Genomic DNA, 24,543 nt, shown 5'->3' with positions numbered 1-24,543 from the left:
ACTTGTAACCAAATTTAGGAAAACCTGAGTTAATTTGGGTATTTTACTCCTGGTTTCTGAAAGGTATTTCTTTCTTTCTAAGTAAAAGAGAATGATAGTAGAGCTGTTTATTCAGGAGAAAAAAAAAAAAAACAACTAAGATTCTTTACCTTCTCAATCCTGAGACGAAAAGCTTATATATCAAAGAAACACAGCACATCCATATAATACTGGAACTATAAGATGAGTGTTGAAATTATTTTTTTGATTGAGTAGAATCAAGGTCAATCACAGTGCAGAGAAGTTGAATGTAACTGTTTTTTTTGTTGGTTGTGGGGTTCGAACTGTGGGCCTGGGCACCCTCCGCTCTTCAGCTCAAGGAGAGCGCTCTATCACTTGAGCCACAGCTCCACTTTCAGGTTTCTGGTGGTTTATTGGAGATAAGAGTCTCACAGCGTTTCCTGCCAGGCTGGCTTTGAACCACGATCCTCACATCTCAGCCTTCTGAGTAGGATTACAGGCATGAGTCACCCCCTCTGGCTAAAGGTAACTCTTAATTACAGGCAACTTTGCATGGTACTTTAGGATCTTCTAAATAGAAACTGACATGAGAAAACCTTTTTTCTAATTCTAAACATATCATTAAGTATATTGAAGTTTTTAAAAATCATTTAGTGTATATATAACATACATATGTTATGTATGTAATATATATGCTATATATATAATCTGAATAAATTATCAATAGATCTTATTTTTTATAGTTGATTTTTATGTTACAATCTCAAAATCTCTTTAGAACTTACTCATAAACTATGTTTTGGATTGTATTTAATAAAGCTAACAGGAAACTATTTCAAGTGAAATCATTTAAATAACTTTAAATTTACCATATTTACTGCTAGTGAGCAGATTATTGATAGAGGAATAAAATTCATTGAGATAGTTCTAAGGCTTACAAAATCCATCAGATATACTTCGTTTTAAAAGCATAGTGTTCAGGGCTGAGGATGTAGCTCAGGGATGGCTTGCTGACTTAGTAAGGGCAAGGCTCTAGGTTCATCCCCAAGCATAATGATAGCTGGTAGGTTTTTCTCTCCTGGCTTCCTCCCTGTTGGAGTTAGAGTGCCAAGTAAAATCATGAGAGACAAATAATTTTTCTTGCAAAGTAATAAAAATATTTGACATTTGTTTACATAACATATACATTTTCAACTGTTTTTGGTAGAAAAACATGAGTAAAACAAATTGCAAAAAAGTATGATTTAGTTAATTTGAAGCTGCACCAACTTGTATAATTTAAATTTAATTTCCTTTACTTAGCATTAACATTCAATTCATTAGATCGAGGGTTATGTTCAACATAGACAGTAAATTGAGTTGGATCTTAATTTATGAAAGGAAAGTATTAGAAGAAGCAATTGTGAAATTCCTTCATAGCTTAATTTTGGGATAGCTGTTCAACCCATATCTTCTGACAAAAACATAGCAACACATAAACATAAACATAAAAATCGTAGTTCATTATAGTTGTGAAGTCATCAAGTGTTGATTTCAAAGAGTCTGTTCCTGAAGCACACAAGTATTATCCAGTATGTTAACAAAAAGGACATGATTATTTGCTGCTGTATTTATTTTCCGTAGGATTTAGTATACATGCAGAAAGATAAAAACAAAAGTAATCAGAAAACATTTATGTTTACATACTTAAAAAGGTAGAATTTAAATTTCTCTGATGACTCATTTTTATGTTCCCTTTGTTAAATTCAGGTGGAAGAGGAGAGATATTTTAGAAATGAGTTCAGGATTCAGAAAAAGTACTGAGTTTAATTTGGTCACAAAAGACAGTTTTGATTATACTTCAGATTAATACAAAATTCAGGAGATTATAGTTACATGTGAAAGTATTCATATAGCGCATCATATTTTGGCAAAAAATTCCATGAAAGTTTTCTTTATAGGTTATTTTATTCTTAGAGCTAGAATGCTGATTTTTATTAAGTATTGTAAAATTCAATATGAGATCCTTAGGTTCACTCTTAATGGAAATTGAAGGTGATGATAGCCTTCAAAGTCAAATCACTTGTTCTCTCTGCTTCTTGTATAATTTTCATTGTATCAAATAGATAAAGGTGGAAATGCTTAATTGTGTGAAATAATTAGATTCATTGTATGTATAGCAGACTATTTAGATTCACTTTTTGTATGTGTGTGAGAGGTGATGGGGATCAAACTAGGGCTTGTCAGGTTTACCACTGAACTGCTTCCTCAGCCCTTAGATTCATATTTTAAAAGTTGTCTGGCATTGCTGGACTTAACATGGAAACTTTAAAATTTACTCTTAATATAAAAATGAATTATTAAAGGTTTGATTGACAATATAAAGCTAGTTGAAATATAGATTTCATTTGCCTTTTCATATGGACATTGGAGAAAAGATAGGAGATATGTACACACACACACACACACACATACATGCACACACACACACCTTTCCTTTTCATACATATATTAGTTTGTGCCAGTTCTGGGGCTTGCACTCAAGGCCTGGTTGCTGTCCGAGATTTTTTGCTCAAGACTACCATTTAAGCCAAAACTCCACTTGTATCATGGACATTCCTGCCTGGGCTGCCTTGTAACTGTGATCCTCAATCCTCAGCCTCCTGAGTAGCTAGGATTATAGGCATCATCCACTTGAGCCAGGCTTGAATGATTTGATTTTAAAACATGGTTTTTAATAAATTCCAAATACTACTTAATGCCCATCCTTACTTTATAGGTTATATACTAGTTATGTACTAAGACTTTTTTCTTTGTTTTAAAAATAACAATAACAAAGGAGCCAAGACTCTTAACTAGCCTGATGTTAGCGATATAATCTAGAGCAATGTAGCCAACTCTAGTCATAAATGTGATAGTAAAGCTCATGCTTTTAAGCTCATGCATAAAAAGTTAAATGTCTTGAAAAATTAGTATATTAAGTTGTGAAGCAATAGTTGTGAAAAGTTTAATCCGATATAGGAGCATTAGATTTTTAAAAAAATAACCTATTTAGTTTTTGGTTTGGGGCCATTTTAATATTTTGTGGTTACTGAGCTCTAATGACCATGTTTCTTTGTTTTACAGGCCTTGGGATGTTTACTGTATAAACTTTGTTTCTTCACTCTTCCTTTTGGTGAGAGTCAGGTTGCTATCTGTGATGGCAGCTTCACCATCCCAGACAATTCTCGGTATTCTCATGACATACATTGTTTGATAAGTAAGTACCTGGGGAAACTATCTGTAAAAAAATTGTATGACAGTTTACTTAGGGCCTGCTTATATTCTTTTACTTGAGTCTAGTCTATTAAAAAAACTATAATAAAGAGAAGCGTTTAAAAATAGGCACATGTGATTTGTATGGGAATGAAAGCAGTCTGATTCTGATTAGTACAAGGGTATTTTTAAATTCCTAGGTAAGATTTAATAACATGCAACAGAGATTATTAAAGCAACTGGAATTTAATTATTCATTTTTTTCATTTGTAAACAAATATTGAGTTGTTGCCTTTTTAGATGAAAACATTGCAAAACATGAAATCACCATTAAAAATACCTATAAATGTCAATATATAGGTAAATATGAAGGAGCTAAGACATAGCAATCTCTTTGGCAAGGCCTTTTAAGTTTGTTTTATTTTTGGTTGGTCGTGGGGCTTGAACTCTGGGCTTGGATGCTGTCCCTGCGCTCTTCAGCTCAAGGTTAGCACTCTACCACTTGAGTCACAGTGCCACTTCCAGGTTTCTAGTGGTTTATTGGAGATAAGAGTCTCACAGACTCTCCTGCCTGGGCTTGCTTTGAACCATCATTAGGCAATGCCCTTATTCCAAAAGAATACCTAAGTGCCTTCCATCCTCCTGTAAGATTTTTGATATATGCTGTAATTTAACACTTCATATATGTACAGTTAAAAATTTTGGAAAAAGATGTTTTGAGGAGAGAGAACCATAGAAATTAAACTACATTAAGCAAGTGTTCTACCACTTGTCTTCTGCTTGGTGTTATTTTTTGAGACAATCTTGCTATGCAGCTCAAGTGCCTTGTATAGGCAGAATCTTAGAGATTCAGAATGGCCCACCACAGCTCTACTTTTCTCATGGGCCCTGACACATTTGGTGTGCCCCATTGCAAGATGTGAATTTTTGAAAAGAGCAAAACATACTTTCATCTCTAATGGAATAAATGTTATAATCAATTCTACCTTGTCTTGTTTTCAGTATTATCCCTGATTGTTCAGAATTTAGGACAATAAAAACTTCCTTACTTTTATTGTTCAAAGAAATGATTGAGGAGCTTAATGATTATATAATCTAGATAAATGAATTTTAACCTTTTATCATAGCCCTTTTTGCAAATTATTGTAGCTATAATGCTATTTTGCTGCTAAGTGTACAGTATTTTAGTAACAAAGTAGGATTTTGAATGGGGAGTTTCTTGAAATGTCTTGAAGTCTCTGAATGTTTTTATTGAATACTGCATGAGAGACTGGACAATTTATACACAGATGTGTAATATGATTAGTAAATAGTAATAAAATCTAATTTCCCTGTGTTTGTGTTTCTGTCCATCTGTCTTTCCATGAATGTCTATGCACAAGATAAACACTATTGATAATTTTAGGACGTGATTGATATTTAATTAATTATGCTTTAATGATGCAGTGCATCAGATCCTTCCTTTGTCAGTATTTCTAAAGATTTTAGTTTTCATCATTCTTGGTGTAAATTTATGCCTCACATAAAAATTTTTGAGTAAAATAAAAGCATTCAAATATTTTACTTCCTATTATAAGTTAAATCTATTTTATTAAAATTTTTTTTTCGATTGTGGAGCTTGAACTCGGCCTGGATGCTGTCCCTCAATTCTTCAGCTCAAGCTAGCACTTTACTACTTGAGCCATAGCATCACTTCCAGACTTTATAGTGTTTTACAGTAAAAGCTTAAGAAAGTGCTTTAAAATATTTTTAATTTTATTGTAAAGGAGTTGGACAGAGGGAGTACGTTTCTTGTTGAACATTTTTACCTCCATCTCATTTTTCTCCCACTTTCTCTTCTCAGTCCCTCCCTCCCCAAGTTGTAAAGTTAATTTCCAACATAGTGTCTTATGTGTATGGCTGATTGTTTTTTTTTTTATTATAAAGGTGATATACAGAGGGGTTACAGTTATATAAGGAAATGAGTACCATTCTTGTGGAACATGGTTACTTCCTCTCTAGTTTCTCCCCTTATTCCCCCGTCCCTCTCCCTCCATACCCTACAGAGATTAACAGCAAGGTATGTAGAACCTAACAGCTGTTTGCATCTGCTTTATCATTCAGTTGATATAGATACTTGAGTATCTTCATTTATCTTAGACTTTCTGTTTTGAAAATGGACATATTGAAAATGGCAAACCTTAAGAATTATGAGTTAAATTATGAAAAATTCTTCTTAGCCTGTAAAATTATGTAATAATTAGATAGCCTCTCACACTGCTGTCTTCACTACTGTAATAACTGTCATTACAGGACTACTGATATTCAGAGTAGCCCTAAAAGTGAGATCCTGTCTCAAAAATAACCAAACCTTAAGAGCTAAAGGTGTGGCTCAAGTGGTAGAGTATTGGTCCAGCAGGCCCTGAAGCCCCGACTCCAAACCCTACAGTATTAGCACCCTCTCCAAAGGTTGAACTATTGAGAATATTATTACTATGAGAAAAAAAGCATGTTTTTGGAAAATTTTAGTGCCAATCCTTTACTGCTTTGTTAAGTAGTTATAATGTGGATAATTATGACTTAGACTTAGTCATAAGTAGCTTGGTGATTTGGAATCATTTAAAAATAGATACATTATAGGTAGATAATCCAGTTATTTCAATGGAATTATTTTGAGGGACTTTGTACCCTTGGGGCTTTCTTGAATAATTCCTTATTTTTTTTCTTTTTGTTGATTGTAGGGCTTGAACTCAGCCTGTATGCTCTCTTGAGAGCATGATGAGACTGATGTTCTCTGAGCCACAGCTCCACTTCTGGTTTTCTGGTAGTAATTAGAGATAAGAGTCTTAGGGACTTGTTGCGTGGGCTGGGTTTGACACATGATCCTCATATCTCAGCCTCCTGGTTAGTGAGGTGTGAGCCATCAGCACCCAGCTAAATAATTCTTTATTGCTTTTAATTCATTTTTGTCCCGTGTTGTTAAATTCACATTGTGTTACTTTCTTGAAATGATCATATTTGCCATTCATATTTAGGCTGTACTACACCTTTGACTGATCTGCCTTTTAGTTTAGTGGTTGGAATTAATTTATTCCATTTCCAGTAAACTTTAATGAGGTTTGTTAGAAACAGCCCTGATGTTAGGATAGAACTGAAAAACAAAACAAAACTTTTTTTTTCAATGAAACATCTTCACTTTTTTTTTTTTCAGAGCTTTAGGTAATGTTTTATTTTTTCTAGAAAATCTTTTTGGGTATAAAAAGTAATACGCTAGAAATTGGTGTTACCATTATGTTATTTCTCTACGGTACATTTTCTTTCTTTTTTTTTTTTCTTTTATTGTAAAGATGCTATACAGAGGGGTTACAGTTACATGAGTAAGGCAATGAGTACATTACTTGTTGATCATTGTTACCCCTTCCCTCCCCACATTCCTCTTCTCCCCCATTCCCCCTAACCCCCGCCCAAAGTTGTAAAGTTCATTTCTAATATATTGTCCTGTGCGTATCTTTGTTGCAATGGGTTATCCTGTGTCCTTGTTTCAGCGTTTTGTTATTCCCCTTCCCCTCCCCAGACTAGACATACGTATATACAAGATGCAGGGTACCAAAATCAAGTACAGTGACAACAGGGGATATTCCATAGGAGAAAGAACATGCAAAAGAAACAAGAACAACAAAAAAATAGTCACATGGTACATTTAAAACAAGAACAATAAAGACAGACCTCTTTTTTTTTTTTTTTTTTGTCGGTCGTGGGGCTTGAACTCTGTGTCTGGGCGCTGTCCCTCAGCTCTTCAGCTCAAGGCGAGTGCTCTACCACTTGAGTTACAGTGCCACTTCCGGTTTTCTGGTGGTTTATTGGAGATAGGAGTCTCACGGTCTCTTCTGCCCGGGCTGGCTTTGAACCGCGATCCTCAGATCTCAGCCTCCTGAGTAGCTAGGATTACAGGCGTGAGCCACCAGCGCCCGGCAAAGACAGACCTCTTGTGTGATATATATACAATGGAATTCTATGCTTCCATCAGGAAGAACGACACCACCTCATTTGTTAGGAAATGGAAAGACTTGGAAAAAAATCCTATTAAGTGAAGTAACTCAGAAATTTAGGTCTCATGGTTTCCCTTATTTGCAATAATTAGTATACATATAGGATAATTTTTATCAGATGAGCTGAAAAGCTCAAAACCCATGTACAAATGATCATATAAGATGATGCTTTGTTAGGAAATGGAAAGACTTGGAAAAAAATATATTAAGTGAAGTAAGCCAGGCCCAAAGAAACATAGGTCCCATGGTTTCCCTTATTTGCAATAACTAGTATATGTCTGAGTCAAGCAGAAAAGGTCAGATAAGTTGATGTTAGGGAAATGAACCCTAAGATATGTATTCAAATTTTTTTTGTTTTTGTTTTTCCTTTCATGCAATTGTTTCTAACATATTTATAAGATGATTTCTTTGTTGCTTTGTATGTCCCTCCCCCACGGTATAACCATGCTTTCACTGTATTTGATGTTGGTATAATTTGTGGAGGGGAAGGGAAAAAACATCATTTAACTAGGGATACAGGTGGACCCATTGCAACAATGAGATGTACAAGTCATTATGTCGAAAAACGAACTTTACGGCTTTGGTGGGGGGTGGTGGGAGGATCAGGTGGGGGGAGGAGGGGAGTATGGGAAGGGATAGGAAGGGGAAACAAAGAGGAGGCAACAATGCTTGATAAGAAATGTACTCGTTATCTTGTCCATGTAATTGTAACTCCTCTGTATGGTATTCTCGCAATAAAAAAAAAAAGATGATGCTAAATGAAATGAACCCCAAGATATGGACACATCTTCACATTTTGATCTGTTATTGCAGGATTCATGCTTGAACCAGATCCAGAGCATAGACCTGATATATTTCAGGTGTCTTATTTTGCATTTAAGTTTGCCAAAAAGGATTGTCCAGTCTCCAATATCAATGTAAGTATTTTTGAAAGTACTATATGAATGTAAAACCCATTTTATAACATGCAGTTAGAGTAATCTCATATTGTTTTTGTGACTGTAGTTTTGGTGTAAAGACACATTTTCCAAACTGTTCCTCAGGGTGCTCTGGAGAGCTACAATAAACTCAGGGCTCCTGCTGGAAATTTTGACAGAAATATAGTGACATGTATCTGTTAAGGCATATGATATTTTTATTAAGTGTTTAGGCCTAACCATTTAATAAGCAAGATAATTAATTTGGGGAATTTTTTTTAAACTCTGGAGGTATGGTGAAAAATTCCTGAGACAGACAAAAGGCATTAAGTTCAATGAGAAAATTGGGTTTTTTTTGGTGTAACTAGTGTAATGATGTAAATGGAGATACCCGAGTTCAATTTCCACCTTTACTGGTAACTGATTTTCTATTTTTTAGAAGGTTAATGTCCATTTTCCTAGGAAAATAAGGATAATAATTATAAAAATTGCAAGTAATGTAATCTTCTGTGGACCAGAAAGATGTTCATTCAAAGACTTTGAATTCCATTCACTTTCTACAGTGTACATGAACTACTTCAGATAAACTGTGTATGGCAAATATTTGCTAATTCTAATAAAGATGGCTAGAATTATCATTGGTCAAGCTATTTTCCACTTTGTAAGACTCATTCTAACCTCACTTGTTCTTACATGTTTTCTTTATATCTTAATATGCATACTTAGAAAAGGAAGGAAGCCGGGCACTGGTGGCTCACGCCTGTAATCCTAGGTACTTAAGAGGCTGAGATCTGAGGATCACGGTTCAAAGCCAGCCCAGGCAGGAAAGTCCATGAGACTCTTTATCTCCAATAAACCACTAGAAAACTGGAAATGGTGCTATGGCTTAAGTGGTAGAGCGCTAGCCTTGAGCTGAAGAAGGCAGGGACAGCGCCCAAGCCCAGAGTTCAAGCCCCACGATGGACCAAAAAAAAAAAAAAGAAAAGAAAGGAATGTGTTTTCTCTTTTTTAAACCCTTATAATATTTAATTTATTTTGTTTTCCCAAGGTTTAACTCTTTTATTAATTGTATACAATGATATTCTTCTGTTTATTTTACAAAGATGCATATAATTTAAAAACAATGCAATTAAAATAAAAACTAAGTGAAAAGTTTTGTTTTCTTCCAAGAATTCCTCTATTCCTTCAGCTCTTCCTGAACCGATGACTGCTAGTGAAGCAGCTGCTAGGAAAAGCCAAATGAAAGCCAGGTAGGCTTTAAATTGAAAATGTATTTTAAAAAAAACAACAAAAAAAAAACCCAGGTGACATCCTCATTGGTAAAATATCATCCTCACTGCCAAAAATTGTGTGTGGCTTAGTGAATGTGTTGGTTATAGATTGTGTAAATCAGATATTCAGACAGGGAAAGTGACCTTTGTGAAACTTAAGAGCTAGAGCATAAGACAGGAGTGAGTGGTGAGGAATGAAGCCTGAATGATAGGTAAATGTGTCTCAAGCAATATCATGTTGACAAATTTGGATATTGATCATTTTTCCCCCCCAGTCCTGGGCCTTGAACTCAGGGCCTGGGCTCTGTCCCTGAGGCTCTCTATGCTCAATGCTAGAGCTCTACCACTTGAGCCACAGTCACTTCTGGCTTTTTCTGTTTATGTGGTACTGAGAATAGAACCCAGGGCTTCATGAATGCTAGCATGCACTCTACCACTAAGCCACCTTCCCAGTCCAGGATATTGATCTATATGTCAGTGAATTTTCCAACAGCTCTGCTGTTTGGGATTCAGTTAAGATGTGTGTTATAAATGATCAGCTGTTACATTTTTTGTTCAAATATTGTGAGTGACTTTTGAAGAAAATAAAAACACAGCACCTCTAAAAGTATCTTTATTCACTTGAATTTCAGACTGTTTTGTTGTGAAAGAGGTGGATGAAAATAGTTGTATCTAATGTTTAGGAATTCAGCATGACCACTAATGTGTCTCATCTATGATGAGCTTTAATTAGAAGCAGCTGTTAGGGTTGTGCGGTAGTTATAAATTATTATAAGACTTAATCGTTGAATTTTACTTTTTTCAGTTTGTCAATTCTTTAGAAATAGATGCTGATATAAAAATTAATCAACTGAGCAAAAGGAATGATTTGAGTATCTTCACTATTTTATAGTTATAACTTGTTATAATTATAATGTTATAGTGATGCAGTTATAAGAAATGAAATAGTGCCATCAAAATGTGCAGTGCTTACCTCTTTATAAAAACAGTATGTTTTTATAAACATATTACAGGCTCACTCCTGTAATTTTTGCTCCTCAGGAGGATTGTGGTTTGGAGCCAGCCTTGACAGGAAAGTCTGTGAAACTCTGATCTCCAATTAACTATCAAAGAGCCAGAAGTAGAGCTGTGGGATAGAACATAACCTTGAGGGAAAAAGCTCAGGGACAACTCCCAGGGTCTGAGTTCAAATCTCAAGACAGGTGTAAGAAAACAAAACACAAAAACATACAATATATATTTATCAAAGCATACATAGTACTTCATTAATATGTACAATTTTTACGTGCCAATTTTGTAGAATTTCAATGCATTTCTGTAATATGTAAAATCTGTTATATATGAAAATATAAGATTGGTTGGTACTTACTGGCCATTAAGATAAATTTATTGTATATTTAAATTACAAACTTTAGTATTTCAATTAAAGGTTTTTTTTTTTCATGTAAAAGGCAGATAAATCTCTAATAGCTAGTTTCATCACTCAGAAAAGGCCTTTATGGGTGCTTCCTAGCTGTCTTTGACACTATTTGCTTTACATCTCAAAACCTACTCTGCCTCCTCAAATTTGCCTGTGTTCTTGGACTGTTAATATTTTAAGCTAGGCATGATGGCTCATAATTATAATCCTAGCTATTTGGGAGACAGCTATTTGGAGAGTTACACTTTAAAGCTAGCCTGATTAAAGTGAGTGAGACTCCATCTCAACTAATAGCTGAGCATGGTGGCTTATGTCATCCCAGTTATATAGGAAACCTAAAATTGGAGGATTGTAGTCTTGGTTAGCTTGAGCATAAGGCTAGACCCTTTTTCCCAAAAAACTAAATCAAAAAGAACTTGGAGGATGGCTCAAATGGTAGAGTACCTGCTTAACAAGCATGAAGCCCCTAGTGTAAACCCCAGTGTCACCCCCAAGTCCCTCCCCCTAACAACAACAACAACAACAAAACTCAAATATGTGTTAGTTAACTGACTTAGCTGCTTTAAAGATGGAAATTGTTGAAGCTGGGTGCTGGTGGCTCACACCTGTAAACCTAGCTACTCAGGAGGCTGATATCTGAGGATCATGGTTCATAGCCAGCCCAGGCAGGAAAGTTTGTGAGACTCTTATCTCCAATTAACCACCAGAAAACTGGAAGTGGTGCTGTGGCTCAAGCCTTGAGCTGAATTGCTGAGGGACAGCATCCAGGCCCATAGTTCAAGCTCCACAACTGACAAAAAACAAAAAATAACACCAACACACACACACGCACGCACGCATGCACGCACGCACGCACGCACGCACACACGCACGCACGCACCAAAAAGATGGAAATGTTGTGAATCGCTGCCCCTGACATAGGGAAGTGTTGAAGGATTTTAAGCCGGAATCTGAGTCTTAGGAAGATTATTCAGGTGATGGGAGGGAAGCTCTACCCCGTACTGTGGATCATGGTGGTGAAGGTAAGGCAGTGCAGCTGTGTCCATGCAACTGTTACAGTTGGCTGATTTAGGCAATTTTGTGTCATCACTTTGTCTAGCCATTTTCTTCCAGTTATTTATATGAAAAATGCTTGGTTTTATTATTTTTATATTTTATATTATTATAATGAGATAATCTTTAAAATTTTCTTTTTTTTCTTTAGACTTCAAGTTTTATTCTTTCCATTATTCTTCCACATTACATAATTAACGTTTCACTGTCTCTTCTCTGAGTTAGTTTGTAGTAACTCAGGATTAATTTAAGTGTTTTGGAGGGGAAGATTTTTTCAATTTTGTTTTATTGTGGTAACATACATATAACCAACTATTTACTGTCTGAAAAATTTATTATTTTTATTTTTTATTTTTTTTTTGTCCAGAAGTTTATTTTTTTATTTTGTATCAATATTTTTTTTATTGTGAAAATACTGTACAGAGGGGTTACAATTACATGGGCAAGATAATGAGTACATTTCTTATCAAGCATTGTAGCCTCCTCCTTTGTTTCCCCTTCCCATCCCTTCCCATTCTCTCCCTGCCCCCGCCCCCACCCAATCCTCCCCGCTCTACCCCCCTCCCCCCCCACCAAAGTAAAATTTTTTATTTTATTTTAATTTTTTTATTAGCCCTTGCCTTGAACTAAAGAGTGCAGGGACAGTGCCCAAAGACCAGAGTTCAAACCCCATGACAAACAAAAAACAAACAAAAAAACAAAAGAAATAATCGTATTAAGTGAAGTGCGCCAGACCCCCAAAAATAGGCTCCATGTTTTCCTCGTTTGTAATAATTAGTATATGTCTAGGATAATACTAGCAGATGAACAGAATAGCTCAATAGCTATGTATATATGACCATATAAAATGATGCTAAGTGAAATGAACTCCAAGACATGGACACAAGAGGATTTTCTTTGTATTTTTTGGTTTTGTGTTTTTGTTTTTAATGTATTATGTGATTTCTTGTTTCTTTTTTTTCTTTTTTTCTTTTTCTTTTTTGTGAACACACTGTACAGAGGGGTTACAATTACATGGGCAGGTTAATGCGTACATTTCTTATCAAGCATTGCAGCCTCCTCCTTTGTTTACCCTTCACATCCTTTCCCAGCCTCCCCACCCCCCACCCAATCCTCCTCACCAAAGTAAAATTTTCTATCTCTAGTTTTTATCTGAATCATTCTTAAGTCACGTTAAAGTAGAATCCATGAAATTTGTGAAGGTGTTAGCTTGGCACTAATTAATTTTACTGTTACATATTTTGTTGTATTTTTGCCAACATGTGCCATGTTTTCCTAATTAAGTATACCATACATTTTTTGATAATAGAGTGTCACACACTATTTTACTAGATATTGCGTTGTATAAGAGATACTATTACTTTGGTAAAATAAATTAGTCTTTTAGAATTTTAATATGCATTTTAGAGCTTTTGTAGTGTGTGTGTTAGAACATGGCAAGGTCATTTCTGACTTTTATTACTCTAATAAAAAGGATAAACAGAAAGATTATAATATATCTTCCTGATTACTTAGGCTTAGGGGGTAAGTGATTGGTTTTAATACCATATTTCATAATTTGAATGTACAAATACTTAATTTTCATTAAAATAAGATCTAATTGAGTATATGTATAAATGGTCCCTTATGATCTTAATTCAAATTTTATGACTCATACCATATCCCTCTCATTCCAAACATGTATTCTTTTTAGGAGGTAACACATGTACAATATATTGCCACAATTTGAAAGTGTTTGATTCGTTTTTCTTTTTCTTTCCTTTTAGAAAAGTTAACTGTTTTTTTTAATTGTTAGCAGAGCTCCCTCTTGTGTTACTTATAAGAAAAGAACTGGCTATATGCAGTTGTAGGTTGTTTTTTTTTTCCAAGTACAATAACTTTACATATTAAATCACTTGAAAAATTTTCAAAGGAATTTATTTAAAGTGATTTTATGGTAAATTCTCTCTACATTGAACATTTGACCCTATTAAAAAATTTGTGTTTTTTTAACTGAATTTTTAGAAACCAAATGTGATAAATGTATGTTAAAGATTTTCCTTGTCTCTTTTTTATTTAAAAGAAAAGCAAAAGTCTGTGTCTTCTTGAATTACATAAGCTGTCCCTTGCTTCCAAAAATGTGTATTCATGTTGCCTACACTAAGTCCTTGTGGGAAAGATTTTATATAATTTCTATTCAGTGTTGTAAGTTAAACAAAGATTCAAGAAGTTTAACATGAGCAAATGGCTCCATCTGCTAAAAATATGTTTTGTTTTTATTCTTTAGGGCACAGTATTTTCCTTCTCATGCCTTGTTTTTCTTTAGTGACCTGAGTCTTGATTTTGTCCGAAGGCTTATGAGAAAATTTGTTTATTTCCTTCCGATCTCATTTTATTGCCTAGCAGCAATATTTAGTATTATGGCAGACTGTGAATGGTAACGTACTGTTTTAAGAAATATTAGTTTTAATACTGTTTTTTGACTTTTCTATCTTCATTACATATTTACCTTTAGAGTGAGATGTAGGAGGGAGTCAAGAGGACTAATCTGATTGTCTGTAATTATTAAATTCATCTGTTGAAATACATACTTTATAATAGTACATTAGAAATAATCCCAATATTTAGAATGAGATGTATTCTTCTATTGTAGAATAACAGATACCATTGGACCAACAGAAACCTCAATTGCACCAAGACAAAGACCAAAGGCCTACTCTACTACTACTAGTGTGTTGACCATACAGAGTTCAACACCTGTTAAAGTCCCTGTTCCTGGTGAATTCAGTAACCACAGACCAAAAGGTAATACAGACATTTCAATCCCATCCTCATTATAATAATCTCTTTATGGTTTGATTTCTTAGGAGCACAGATTACCAGCAAATCAATTTTGTTTTAATACTGGAGTTTGACATTCAGGGCCACAACTTGCTAGGCCAACACTCTTAATGCAAATACTTGCCTTCAGCCCTTTTTAGCACTGGTTATTTTTGAGATGGTGTCTTGCTTCCTGCCCTGATATGCACCTGGTGTGCACCTGAGATTATCCTATTTTTCACTTCCTGCTAGAGTTGGGATGTGCATGTCACCATGCCCAACAATTGGCAGTAAAAGGGGTATTGTGAACTTTTCCCCCAGCCTCCCAAGTAACTAGATTTACAGGTGTGAGCCACACAAGTCAGTTTAGCAAACTTAATATTGTAAAGCAGATAAAGCTTCAAGTTACAGTTTACTGATGTCTAATCAAGTTGTTTAGTTTTGAATTGGTTGCTTTGTAGCCAAGATTTTGGCAGGTTTTTTTTAAATAATTAAATCAACGGATATATAATGAAAATGTACTGTGTGGTAGTTACAAAGTTATGGTCAAAATACTGACAACCTTGACCTCCCTACTGAAATCTGTATATTGTGAAAGTTGGGAATATAGTAAGAGAAGACTCTTACATTTGACAATAAATTTCTTTCAATATAAATCCTCAAGGTTTAAACACATATACTATCTTATCTTTGTAGAGAATGTGATTCTCAGTGGGTATGTGGATTATAGATTAGTTAAGCTCTAATCGTTTGTCTGATCCTCTCTATCTGTACTTACTTGACTTGTTGATGAATTCACTTAATTTCTACAAGTCTCAGTTTTATCATTTGCAAATGGGGAATAATGATATGAATATTTATGACTCATTATTTTTAGGTAAATTGTATGGTTATGTTTGAAGTTCTCTGGTATTCTATTGCTTTGGTTTGAAGGTCAAGGAGCTCTCCTGCCTGACAGTATTAGTTATTCTATGATTATATTTGGGTTATGTTTAGGCTCTAGCATTCAGGTAGTTACTAAGGCTATGACACATAGATGTGTATCTGAGGAATCTAATTTGTAGATATGCTTCCAACTGAAAAGAAATTAAAAAGCTAATGTTGATTATGCCTGTGTTATGGGACTATGAGTTTTAGTTTCATCCTTACATTTTTATAGATATTTTAAAGAACCATTAAAATGGACATACCTTTTTCTTATAACTTGAAGAGTTAAAAATAGAAAACTTTTCATAGTCATTGTACTTGAGGAGGTTTGGAAATACTAACATTTTGATGGAAAAAAGAATCCTTTCCTCTTTGCATGCTCTTCCTTTTTCTCTTCGCTCTTTAGGATTAAAGAGACTTGTATTTCAGTGGATTTTCCATCAATATAACAAAATGTCTAAGACAGTAATAGGAGGAAAAGCTTTATTTTGGCTCACAGTTTTAGAGGTTCTAGTCCATGATTGGGTAGACCCATGTTGTTTAGGTCTGTAGTAGAGGAAGGGCAGGGAGTGCCAGGAAAGTGGAAGAGGGATGGGCCATGGTCCCACAATTTCCTTGGGGACCTCTTTGTACTCCCACCCAGAGTACCTGAGTGGAGTACCTTAAACATCCAAACTATAGCAGTTGTGTTTAAATTGAGCTTAAATTATTGGAAGTGAACAAAGATATTTTAATGTTTTAGTGTATTGCTCTTCCTCTTTTTTGATGTTGTATAGCTGTTTTAGCTGATTTCAGAAGTTTTAATAGAATTTTCCTAGGGTTAAAATTTGTAGAGCTTGAAGTAAATGTGTATTTAGAGGAAAGCATTTAGTTAGCATCTTTGATATAAAAGGCTCTTTGTGGTTGTCCTAGATATATAAGATATATAAGACATCACCTCAGGATTCCTGGTTAGGAAATAGCTATCTAAGTCAATGATACACATAGGATTTAATGCAATGTAATAAATTGAGTGATTCTTAGATGAAAGAATAGGAAAGAGTTCAGCAGGTGCAAAGTGGCATTCTAGACTGAGTTCTGTTCTTAAGGGTACTTGATAATAGTGGACAGGTATAGAACACACTCTTGTGGCTTGTGTGTTCATGGATTTGTTCACAATTGTAGATGATAAACACACACACATTCATACACAAATTAGGGATGTGCTTTTACAGCAACATCTGTGTGAACTTGAACCTCTCCCCCAACTGCAGTAATGATAAGATTTAGTTTCCTAGACACTTGTAATTAAGATAAATAATTCCTTTAGGGTATATGCACATAGGATATGTGATAAGGTGATGAAGTTGTGTTAAAGTATGAATATAGATGCCTTAGTTGGATAAATGTTGAAGCTTAGTCATTTTATTGAAATCTTTAGTGTGTTAGTATTAAGTTTTTGGAAATCTATCACAGGAGCAATGAGACCTGGAAATAGTCCTGAAATGTTACTGGGTCAGGGGCTCCCTCAGCAGCCTCCACAGCAGCATAGAGTACTTCAACAACTACAACAGGGAGATTGGAGATTACAGCAACTTCAGTTGGAGCATCCCCAACCTCACCACCAGCAGCAGCAGCAGCAACAGCAGCTACTTCAGGATGCTTATATGCAGCAGGTAGTTCTTTTGTATCCTCTACTTCACAATGCATGTATGTAGCAGGTGGTTCTTTTGTTACTGTACAAATGGAAGCAATATGGTAAATTCATGAGACAATTGAATTTGCTTTCTATTCATGTGCACCTTGAACTGACTTCAACTAAACATTTCCCCTAGTTTCTTGATTATTAAAGAGAATGTAGTTAATTGTGATTTGATGAGACAGTTAAACACAGTGTTAAAATAGGTTACATCATAGCCTTATGAAGCAAAGAATGTTCATCTAATTATTTGATATCCAGCATGAAGTACTGCAGTTTATGATGAATATTACCTATTTTATGTTATAACTTGAGTTCACAGATTAATAATACTTTTGTAAAAAAAATCTTTTCAGAAATAACTTTGTCTTTGATATTTGCTAGATAGATTTTTTTAATTGTTTTGACTGGATTGGCCTTGGGGTAAGAAGAGAAACATTCAGAGTTGGAAAGAACACAGAATAAAAGTGACCTTAAGTTCTGTGCTGGCCTTTGCCTTCTGGTTTCATTCAACTTAGTGAATTAAATTGAATTAATATTATCATTTTATAACTGCATGATCAATACTTAAAATTGGTAGGCATTAAAAAACTGTGAATAATACTGATTAGTTCTTTTCCCCTCTCAATATAGTATCAACATGCAGTGCAGCAGCAACAGATACTGCAGCAACAGTTTTTAATGCATTCAGTATATCAGCCACAACCTCCTGCATCACAGTATACCACAATGGTATGTAGAGTGTAATTTCTAAAGATTGCTTTCAAGGTGTGCAGTATAGGGTTGCAAGTATGAATAGTACTAATTAGAATTGAGTAATTCAAAATCAATTTAAGTTAGTTAATATACATGTATTTTATTGAAGCCAGTGTATATTCTCAAGCAGCTTTAGTTTGTGCTGAACTATGGCATCTAAATATGGCACATGGTAATTTATAGATAATAGATATGGAAAGTGATCTGTACCAGCGATGTTTTGCTGAACTGTATATCTCTTTCATTCAGCAAATACCTGTTGAGTAACAGTGAAATCCCAAGAGAGAGTATATTTGCTTCAGACCATCATATTAGTGTGTTTAAGGTACTCTCTTTTCTTTCCGTAAAATACTTAAAGGAGGAATTTTTTTTTTTTTGGGTCCAGTCGTGGGCCTGAACTCTGAGCCTGGGTGCTGTCCCTCTGCTCTTCAGCTCAAGGCTAGCACTCTACCACTTGAGCCACAGCGCCACTAGCGGCTTTTTTCTTTTTGCTTATGTGGTGCTGAGGAATCGAACCCAGGGCCTCAAGCATGCAAGGCAAACACTCTACCACTGAGCCACCTTCCCAGCCCACATAAAGGAGGAATTTTTATCTGATCAAGTGAGTCTGTTTTGTATCATTAGTGGACAAAATTCGTCCTGTTATAATTTTCTAGTAACAACCTGTTCCTTCAAGTATGCATTTTTTTTTCTGCTTCTGGTTTTGTCCCCAATGAATGTGAAAAGGAAGGAGCATAGTATAAATAGATACAGTGCTGTCAGTACTTCAGTGATTGGATTATTGATGTGTATATTGCTGTTTCTTATTTCAGATGCAGCAGTATCAGCAGGCTTTTTTACAACAACAGATGCTAACTCAGCGCCAGCAGTCTCAACACCAAGCATCTCCTGAATATCTTACATCCCCTCAAGACTTCTCACCAGCCTTAGTCTCCTATGCCTCATCACTTCCAGGTCAGGTTGGAACCATGGACTCCTCTTACAGTACCAGTAGGCAAGTATTTTTCCAGTGAATGCAAGTGGACGTGGATGTAATTGATGAGTGGAATCATGAAATGGTTCTTGAATAAATTTTGTTATTTTGCTATAGAGCCACCTTTTCCCCCCTAGTCCTCTCTATGTTTCCTTACCCTTCATTCCATTCCCATTTGTTAGTTCTGCTAATTACTCTTTGCTGACAAGGCTTAGCATCTTCTAGCAGCATTTATAATTAAGGGAATTATTAGCATATATGAAAAGACATTTTTAGTAACTTACTATAAACAGAATCTTAATGAGCTACTTTAATAGTTAAAAAGAAGTAACCTTGTCAAAGGTTAATTATTTCTAGCTATATGCTAATCATTTTAATTGATTTGACTACTTGTAAAGTTTCTGTAATTTGGTTTAAACAAGGGCTTTTAAAAATATATAGTAAAATATGTATAGTGACAATAATATAGTGCTGCCAAGGGGAAAGTGAATTTAAAGGAGTTAAGGCTTGTAAAATTGAGATCTTTCTTTGAACATGGAGATTCTTCTTCCATTGTCGATGGAGAGTATATCTGGATTTCAATATGAGAAGAAGTTGACAGCTTTGTTTCTTCACCTCATTTCTGTACTGTGTTTTCAGAGTGAGTTGAGGGAGAGACAACTAGAACTCCTGAGCTAAGTTTTTAGGCTCACGTCTTACCTCAGAAGCTAAGAGGCTTATCTAAGATAACTCTCATAGAGCAAGTAGTCTAAGGCTTCAGATCATAGATACTGTGAGTAATTTTATAACATACATACCAGATACGCTTCATTTACTTAGTTCCATGAAGGAAGGAATATCTTTTTTGTAAGACATTTTCATATAACCAGGATGTATGATGTATAATCTCTGTACAGTATTAATAGGGACTGTGGAGTATGGTAACTGATGGTCACTTTAAGACTTGTCCTCTTGAGAATGTTAAATAATATATGTGGAGTGCTTGCTTTTTTTTTAAACCATGTATTAAATCATTTAAACACTTCTGTAGCTTTATAATATAGATACTGTCACCCCTTTATTAGAGGCGATGAGCTGAGGCATAGAAAGGAGTTAAGGAACACACCAATATATTTTAGTTAGACGGTTACAGAGCTAGTAGTGTGCTTTTATACTCAGATCCCAAGGTTTCTGTCTCTCCATCCCAGCCATCTCCACTATAATAAAATGTGGTTTTCTAAATGTGAACTGGGAAGCTGAGGTTTCCTTAATTGTAATGTGGTTTTTCTTTCTTTTTTCCTCCTCAATTATTCTAGTAGATCAATTGCTGAAAAAGAAGCAGTGGCAACTTTTACAGATCAGAAGAACATCAGTAACCCACCTGATATGTCAGGGTGGAATCCTTTTGGAGAAGATAATTTTTCCAATTTAACAGAAGAGGAACTTTTGGACAGAGAATTTGACCTTCTAAGATCAAGTAAGGGACACTTGAAGGCTTATTTTGCTTCACAGTAAAATAGCAACTTTATAATTATTCAGCAAGGCCAAAGACTGTCTTGAGGGGTATATAGAAAATGCTCTTTGTACATTTGAGGGCAAAATTCAGGCCATCTTTTTTCATATATATACTATACACACAGGTTGTGTATAGTAGAAATTAGTTGCTTGGTAGTAGCTCTTAACCTCAAGATTCCTGATAGTTTACTGATATCTTAACACTTAAATACTGCATTTCTATGAATGTTAAATTCAGAATATCTCTGAAACATGGAAAATTAATGTCCAAGCAAAAAGAGAGACTGTAGTATATTGCCTTACTAATCACTTTGCAGCTATTTTCTTGCACACTTGATAGAAAAGATTGTGGGTCTGAGTTGCCCTTTGAAAATGCCTGGAAAAAAATGTGGGTTACTACATTATGTTAATGCATTGTAATGTCCTTTTAATGAGTGGTAATATAAAAGGGCTGCTTTGTTTTCTGCTATGGCAAAAGTTAAATAAATTCTTTTCCACTTTAAATCAGATATCTCAATGTTTTTACTTCATTGCCTTTTCTCAAACTACTTACTATATATGTCAAACCTCACCATACCTATTTTGGAAATGTTCTCTTTAGGAAGATAGTTTGTAAAATAGGAGCAAAAGCTCACTTTTGAAGTGAGGCAGTGTTCAGGTTTCTGAGGTTTAGTGTGTATGTGTGAATGTGCAGGTGTGTGCACACACACCTTTCTGTATGTGAAAAGAAAATATCAGTAGCCCCCATTTTCTAATTTTGATTTTATTTAGGTTACTGGCCTTATGAATGCCTTTAGTGGTTGAAATACTTTGTTCTGAATTGGTATATATTTTATGTGAAATTTATAAATGGCCGACATTCACGTTAAGAATAGTTTAAATTTGTATAGAAATGAGTTTTGAGCCTTTAATAAAGCTTTGTTAACTTTGGTAAGACCGATTACATCCTATTAAAAAGATATTTTTCTAAACCACAACTTTTGTTTGGCTTTTTTCCTAGAATTTACATGAAATAGTCCTAAAAACAGATTTTAAGAAAGGAAATAAAGTTTGTCTTTCTTTTGAAAGGACAGAAAGGAGTATCCAAATTATAACAATTTATACGATTATTTTAAAAGCAAAAGTATTACTTTTAATGTGTACTTTCAAGGTTTTGGTAAATCAGTATTTGTCCTTCTATAGTAAAACCAAACAACAAAAATATCAAATCTTTTTTTTCTTTAAGAAAAATAAACTTAGGATAGGCAAATGATTCTCATTATTTTGTACCTTATAAAAAGTGCTATTCTAAACATTTAGAATATATAAGTTTTATTTATTTGGCATAGATGAGAATGGCATGTATATATGTCTGCATGTATAAATTCATAAAAATTCGAGTTTAGCTTGTAAAATTTTGAACCAACGATTTATTTTCAAACTTCAAGGTTAGATAGAATGTAGTTCTCTCATGTGTTGTACACATGTGTGTTCCACAGATTATGTATATTTCATGCCATTATTAATTATAAGATGCTATTAGGTTCCCGATGAAAGTGTAAGAACAACTTTATGTGAATGTCAGACTTGCAACATTGGAAACCTCTGCTATTTGGAAATATCATCTTAATGGCTACTGAAATGACTGAAATTTAGTTACTGAAATTATTACTTCAATTTTTTGTACTGCATTCAGTACCAGAAAACATGAATTCTATCCCAATAATAGCATTTAACTGGGTAGTAATCTCAGTCACTCAGCTGCTGTTAATCTTTATCTTGTGCAAACATTGAGATAGATACAGATGATGCATATCTCAAAGTTTAAGGAAAGCAATAAATGATGTCTTCAGTCAGAAAAAAAATCCACTTAAAAATGTTTTTTATTGTAAAAATATTGTACAGAGGTGTTACAGTTACATGAGTAAGGTAATGAGTACATTTCTTATGGAGCATTGTTACCTTCTCCTGTGTTTTTCCCCTACTATATCTGTCTCCCCCCCCCCCCCCCCGTTTGTAAAGTTCATTTTCAACATAGTGTCCAGTTTCTTATTTCTTAATGTTAAGCTTTTAGACTCTGATATAGGAGGTCTTTGGTGGTTAGTTGACATACAAAAGTTCTGTATCAGGTTTCTCAGCTGGTAAGTTAAAAACAAATTGGCTTTTTGTTAAACAACAACAGCAGAAGAGACAAATTAAAGTGAGGAAGCAGGTGGAAAAGTGTCTTTATTTCCTAATATTAAGTAGCTGTTGTAATAGGCTTCAAAGAAAGCATAATATGTTTAATAAAATTTATGAAGAATTGATAAGGTATAGAACGTAGTTGAGAAACCATTTCCCGTTAGTAATTGAAATATTTAGTCATCTTTAGTATCTCTTTAGATCTATTTGATCTATTTGATAGAGTTTAAATTAAAATTGGCAAAAATCCTCTTGTAGAACCTTAAGAATTTTAGTAGAAGACTAACAGTTTAGTAAAAATTGATGGTTGGTCATTACAGGTTGGTTCCTCTCTCCCCAACAACTATTTTCCAAAATGAATAAAATTGTTATTGCATTTAAAATGCCCAAAATGTTTACATTTCTTCTTGGCACATATTTATTAAGAATGTTCGAAAATGTTAAAATTGGGACTGGGAAGGTAGCTCAGTGGTAGAGCTCTTGCCTTGCATGCATGAGGCCCTGGGTTCGATTCCTCAGCACCACATAAGCAAAAAAAGCCGGAAGTGGCACTGTGGCTCAAGTGGTAGAGCGCGAGCCTTGCGCTGAAGAGCTGAGGGACAGTGCCCAGGCCCAGAGTTCAGGCCTCACGACCGGATCCCCCCCCCAAAAAAAAAAAAGTTAAAATTTTTATATTTGGTTTATTAAGTGTTTTTTAACAGACTAAAGACCTTAATGTATACCTTAAGAATATAGACATTGTCTGTGTAATGGTGTAATAGTTTCAAAGTGATCATAGAATAATACACTGCTATATGAGATTTACTTTTAAAATGATACGTAGTTATTTTTTTTTTAAAGAACAAGGAATTGCAGCCTAGGAAGAAATATATTACTTTGAGTGTATTATCCAGAAATCTTATTTTAGTAGTTGCTAAATATTTCATAGTTGGTAAATATTATTTCTGTAGTGACCTTTATGAAAACAGTTGATTCTATATATTATGTGGAAGAGATTTAACATGTGAGTTAGTCTTGCTTTTAATTTCAGTATAAATGAATGCTATTTGTAATTTAAAGATTCTTTTTTTTAATGATTCTTAAGATGAACACATTAAATCAAAAGCTTGTCTCAGTGATTTTTTTTTTTTTTTTTAAATATAAGCTTGGGGCTGGGATGTAGCTCAGTGGCAAAGCGCTTGCTTAGCAAGTGCAACGTCCTGGGTTCGATCCCCAGTACCAAAAAAAAGAAAAGACAAAAAAAAAAAAAACACAGTTAAATATAAGCTTGTCGTTGTCACGTTGTGTAATAGTTTTTTGGGGAAATTTTCAACTTGCATTTGTTCAAATAGTTATATATTTCTAAATGTTAATAATGATGAAATTTTTTTGATGATGGATTCATTTGAGGCTATTTAAAATTTCAACAAAATAACTAAAAAGAGCAATAGTAGATGCCAAAGACTGGTTGATTCGCATTTCTACTGAATATTGTTTTAGTTATGAAGCCACAGAATAAAGTACATATAAACTTTGGAATTTATAGTTCATTGTAAAACATGAACTGATATCTTCTTGTAGCTCAGACATGCTACTGGGCCTTCAGTGCAGAGTGACACTTTTTTTTAATCTATAAAAATGTTTTCACTAGTATCTGATAAATCTTTTATCTATATAACCATTAGGCCATTTTTTTGACTAAATAGAAGAAAATTTAGAGTATTTTATTGTGAGATATGTTTTTAATCTAGGATTTCTAAGTCCTGTGTTTTTAATATCTATATCAATTAAAATTGATTAAAAGAGCCTTTATTTGTGGACAGAATTCTTTTGGAAAGACAGGAGAAGGTAAGT

General features: G+C 34.4%; 1 protein-coding gene across 1 annotated transcript in view; it reads left to right on the top strand.

The window, feature by feature from the left end:
* The window catches only part of Bmp2k (BMP2 inducible kinase), a 90,710-nt gene that overhangs the window by 46,892 nt on the left and 19,275 nt on the right, over window positions 1-24,543 (top strand). The window contains exons 7-14 of the mRNA XM_070012353.1: window positions 3,106-3,238; window positions 8,076-8,179; window positions 9,350-9,429; window positions 14,556-14,707; window positions 17,105-17,304; window positions 17,961-18,059; window positions 18,896-19,077; window positions 20,355-20,512. Coding sequence (XP_069868454.1) covers window positions 3,106-3,238; window positions 8,076-8,179; window positions 9,350-9,429; window positions 14,556-14,707; window positions 17,105-17,304; window positions 17,961-18,059; window positions 18,896-19,077; window positions 20,355-20,512 — 1,108 coding nt within the window. The remainder of the gene's footprint in view (window positions 1-3,105; window positions 3,239-8,075; window positions 8,180-9,349; window positions 9,430-14,555; window positions 14,708-17,104; window positions 17,305-17,960; window positions 18,060-18,895; window positions 19,078-20,354; window positions 20,513-24,543) is intronic.

The sequence above is a fragment of the Dipodomys merriami genome, unplaced genomic scaffold, assembly GCF_024711535.1.
Source record: "Dipodomys merriami isolate MVZ:Mamm:240054 unplaced genomic scaffold, mDipMer1.0.p SCAF_9, whole genome shotgun sequence".
Classification (NCBI taxonomy): Eukaryota; Metazoa; Chordata; class Mammalia; order Rodentia; family Heteromyidae; genus Dipodomys; species Dipodomys merriami.
Note: the sequence above shows the minus strand (reverse complement) of the source record. Positions and strands in the feature narration are given on the sequence as shown.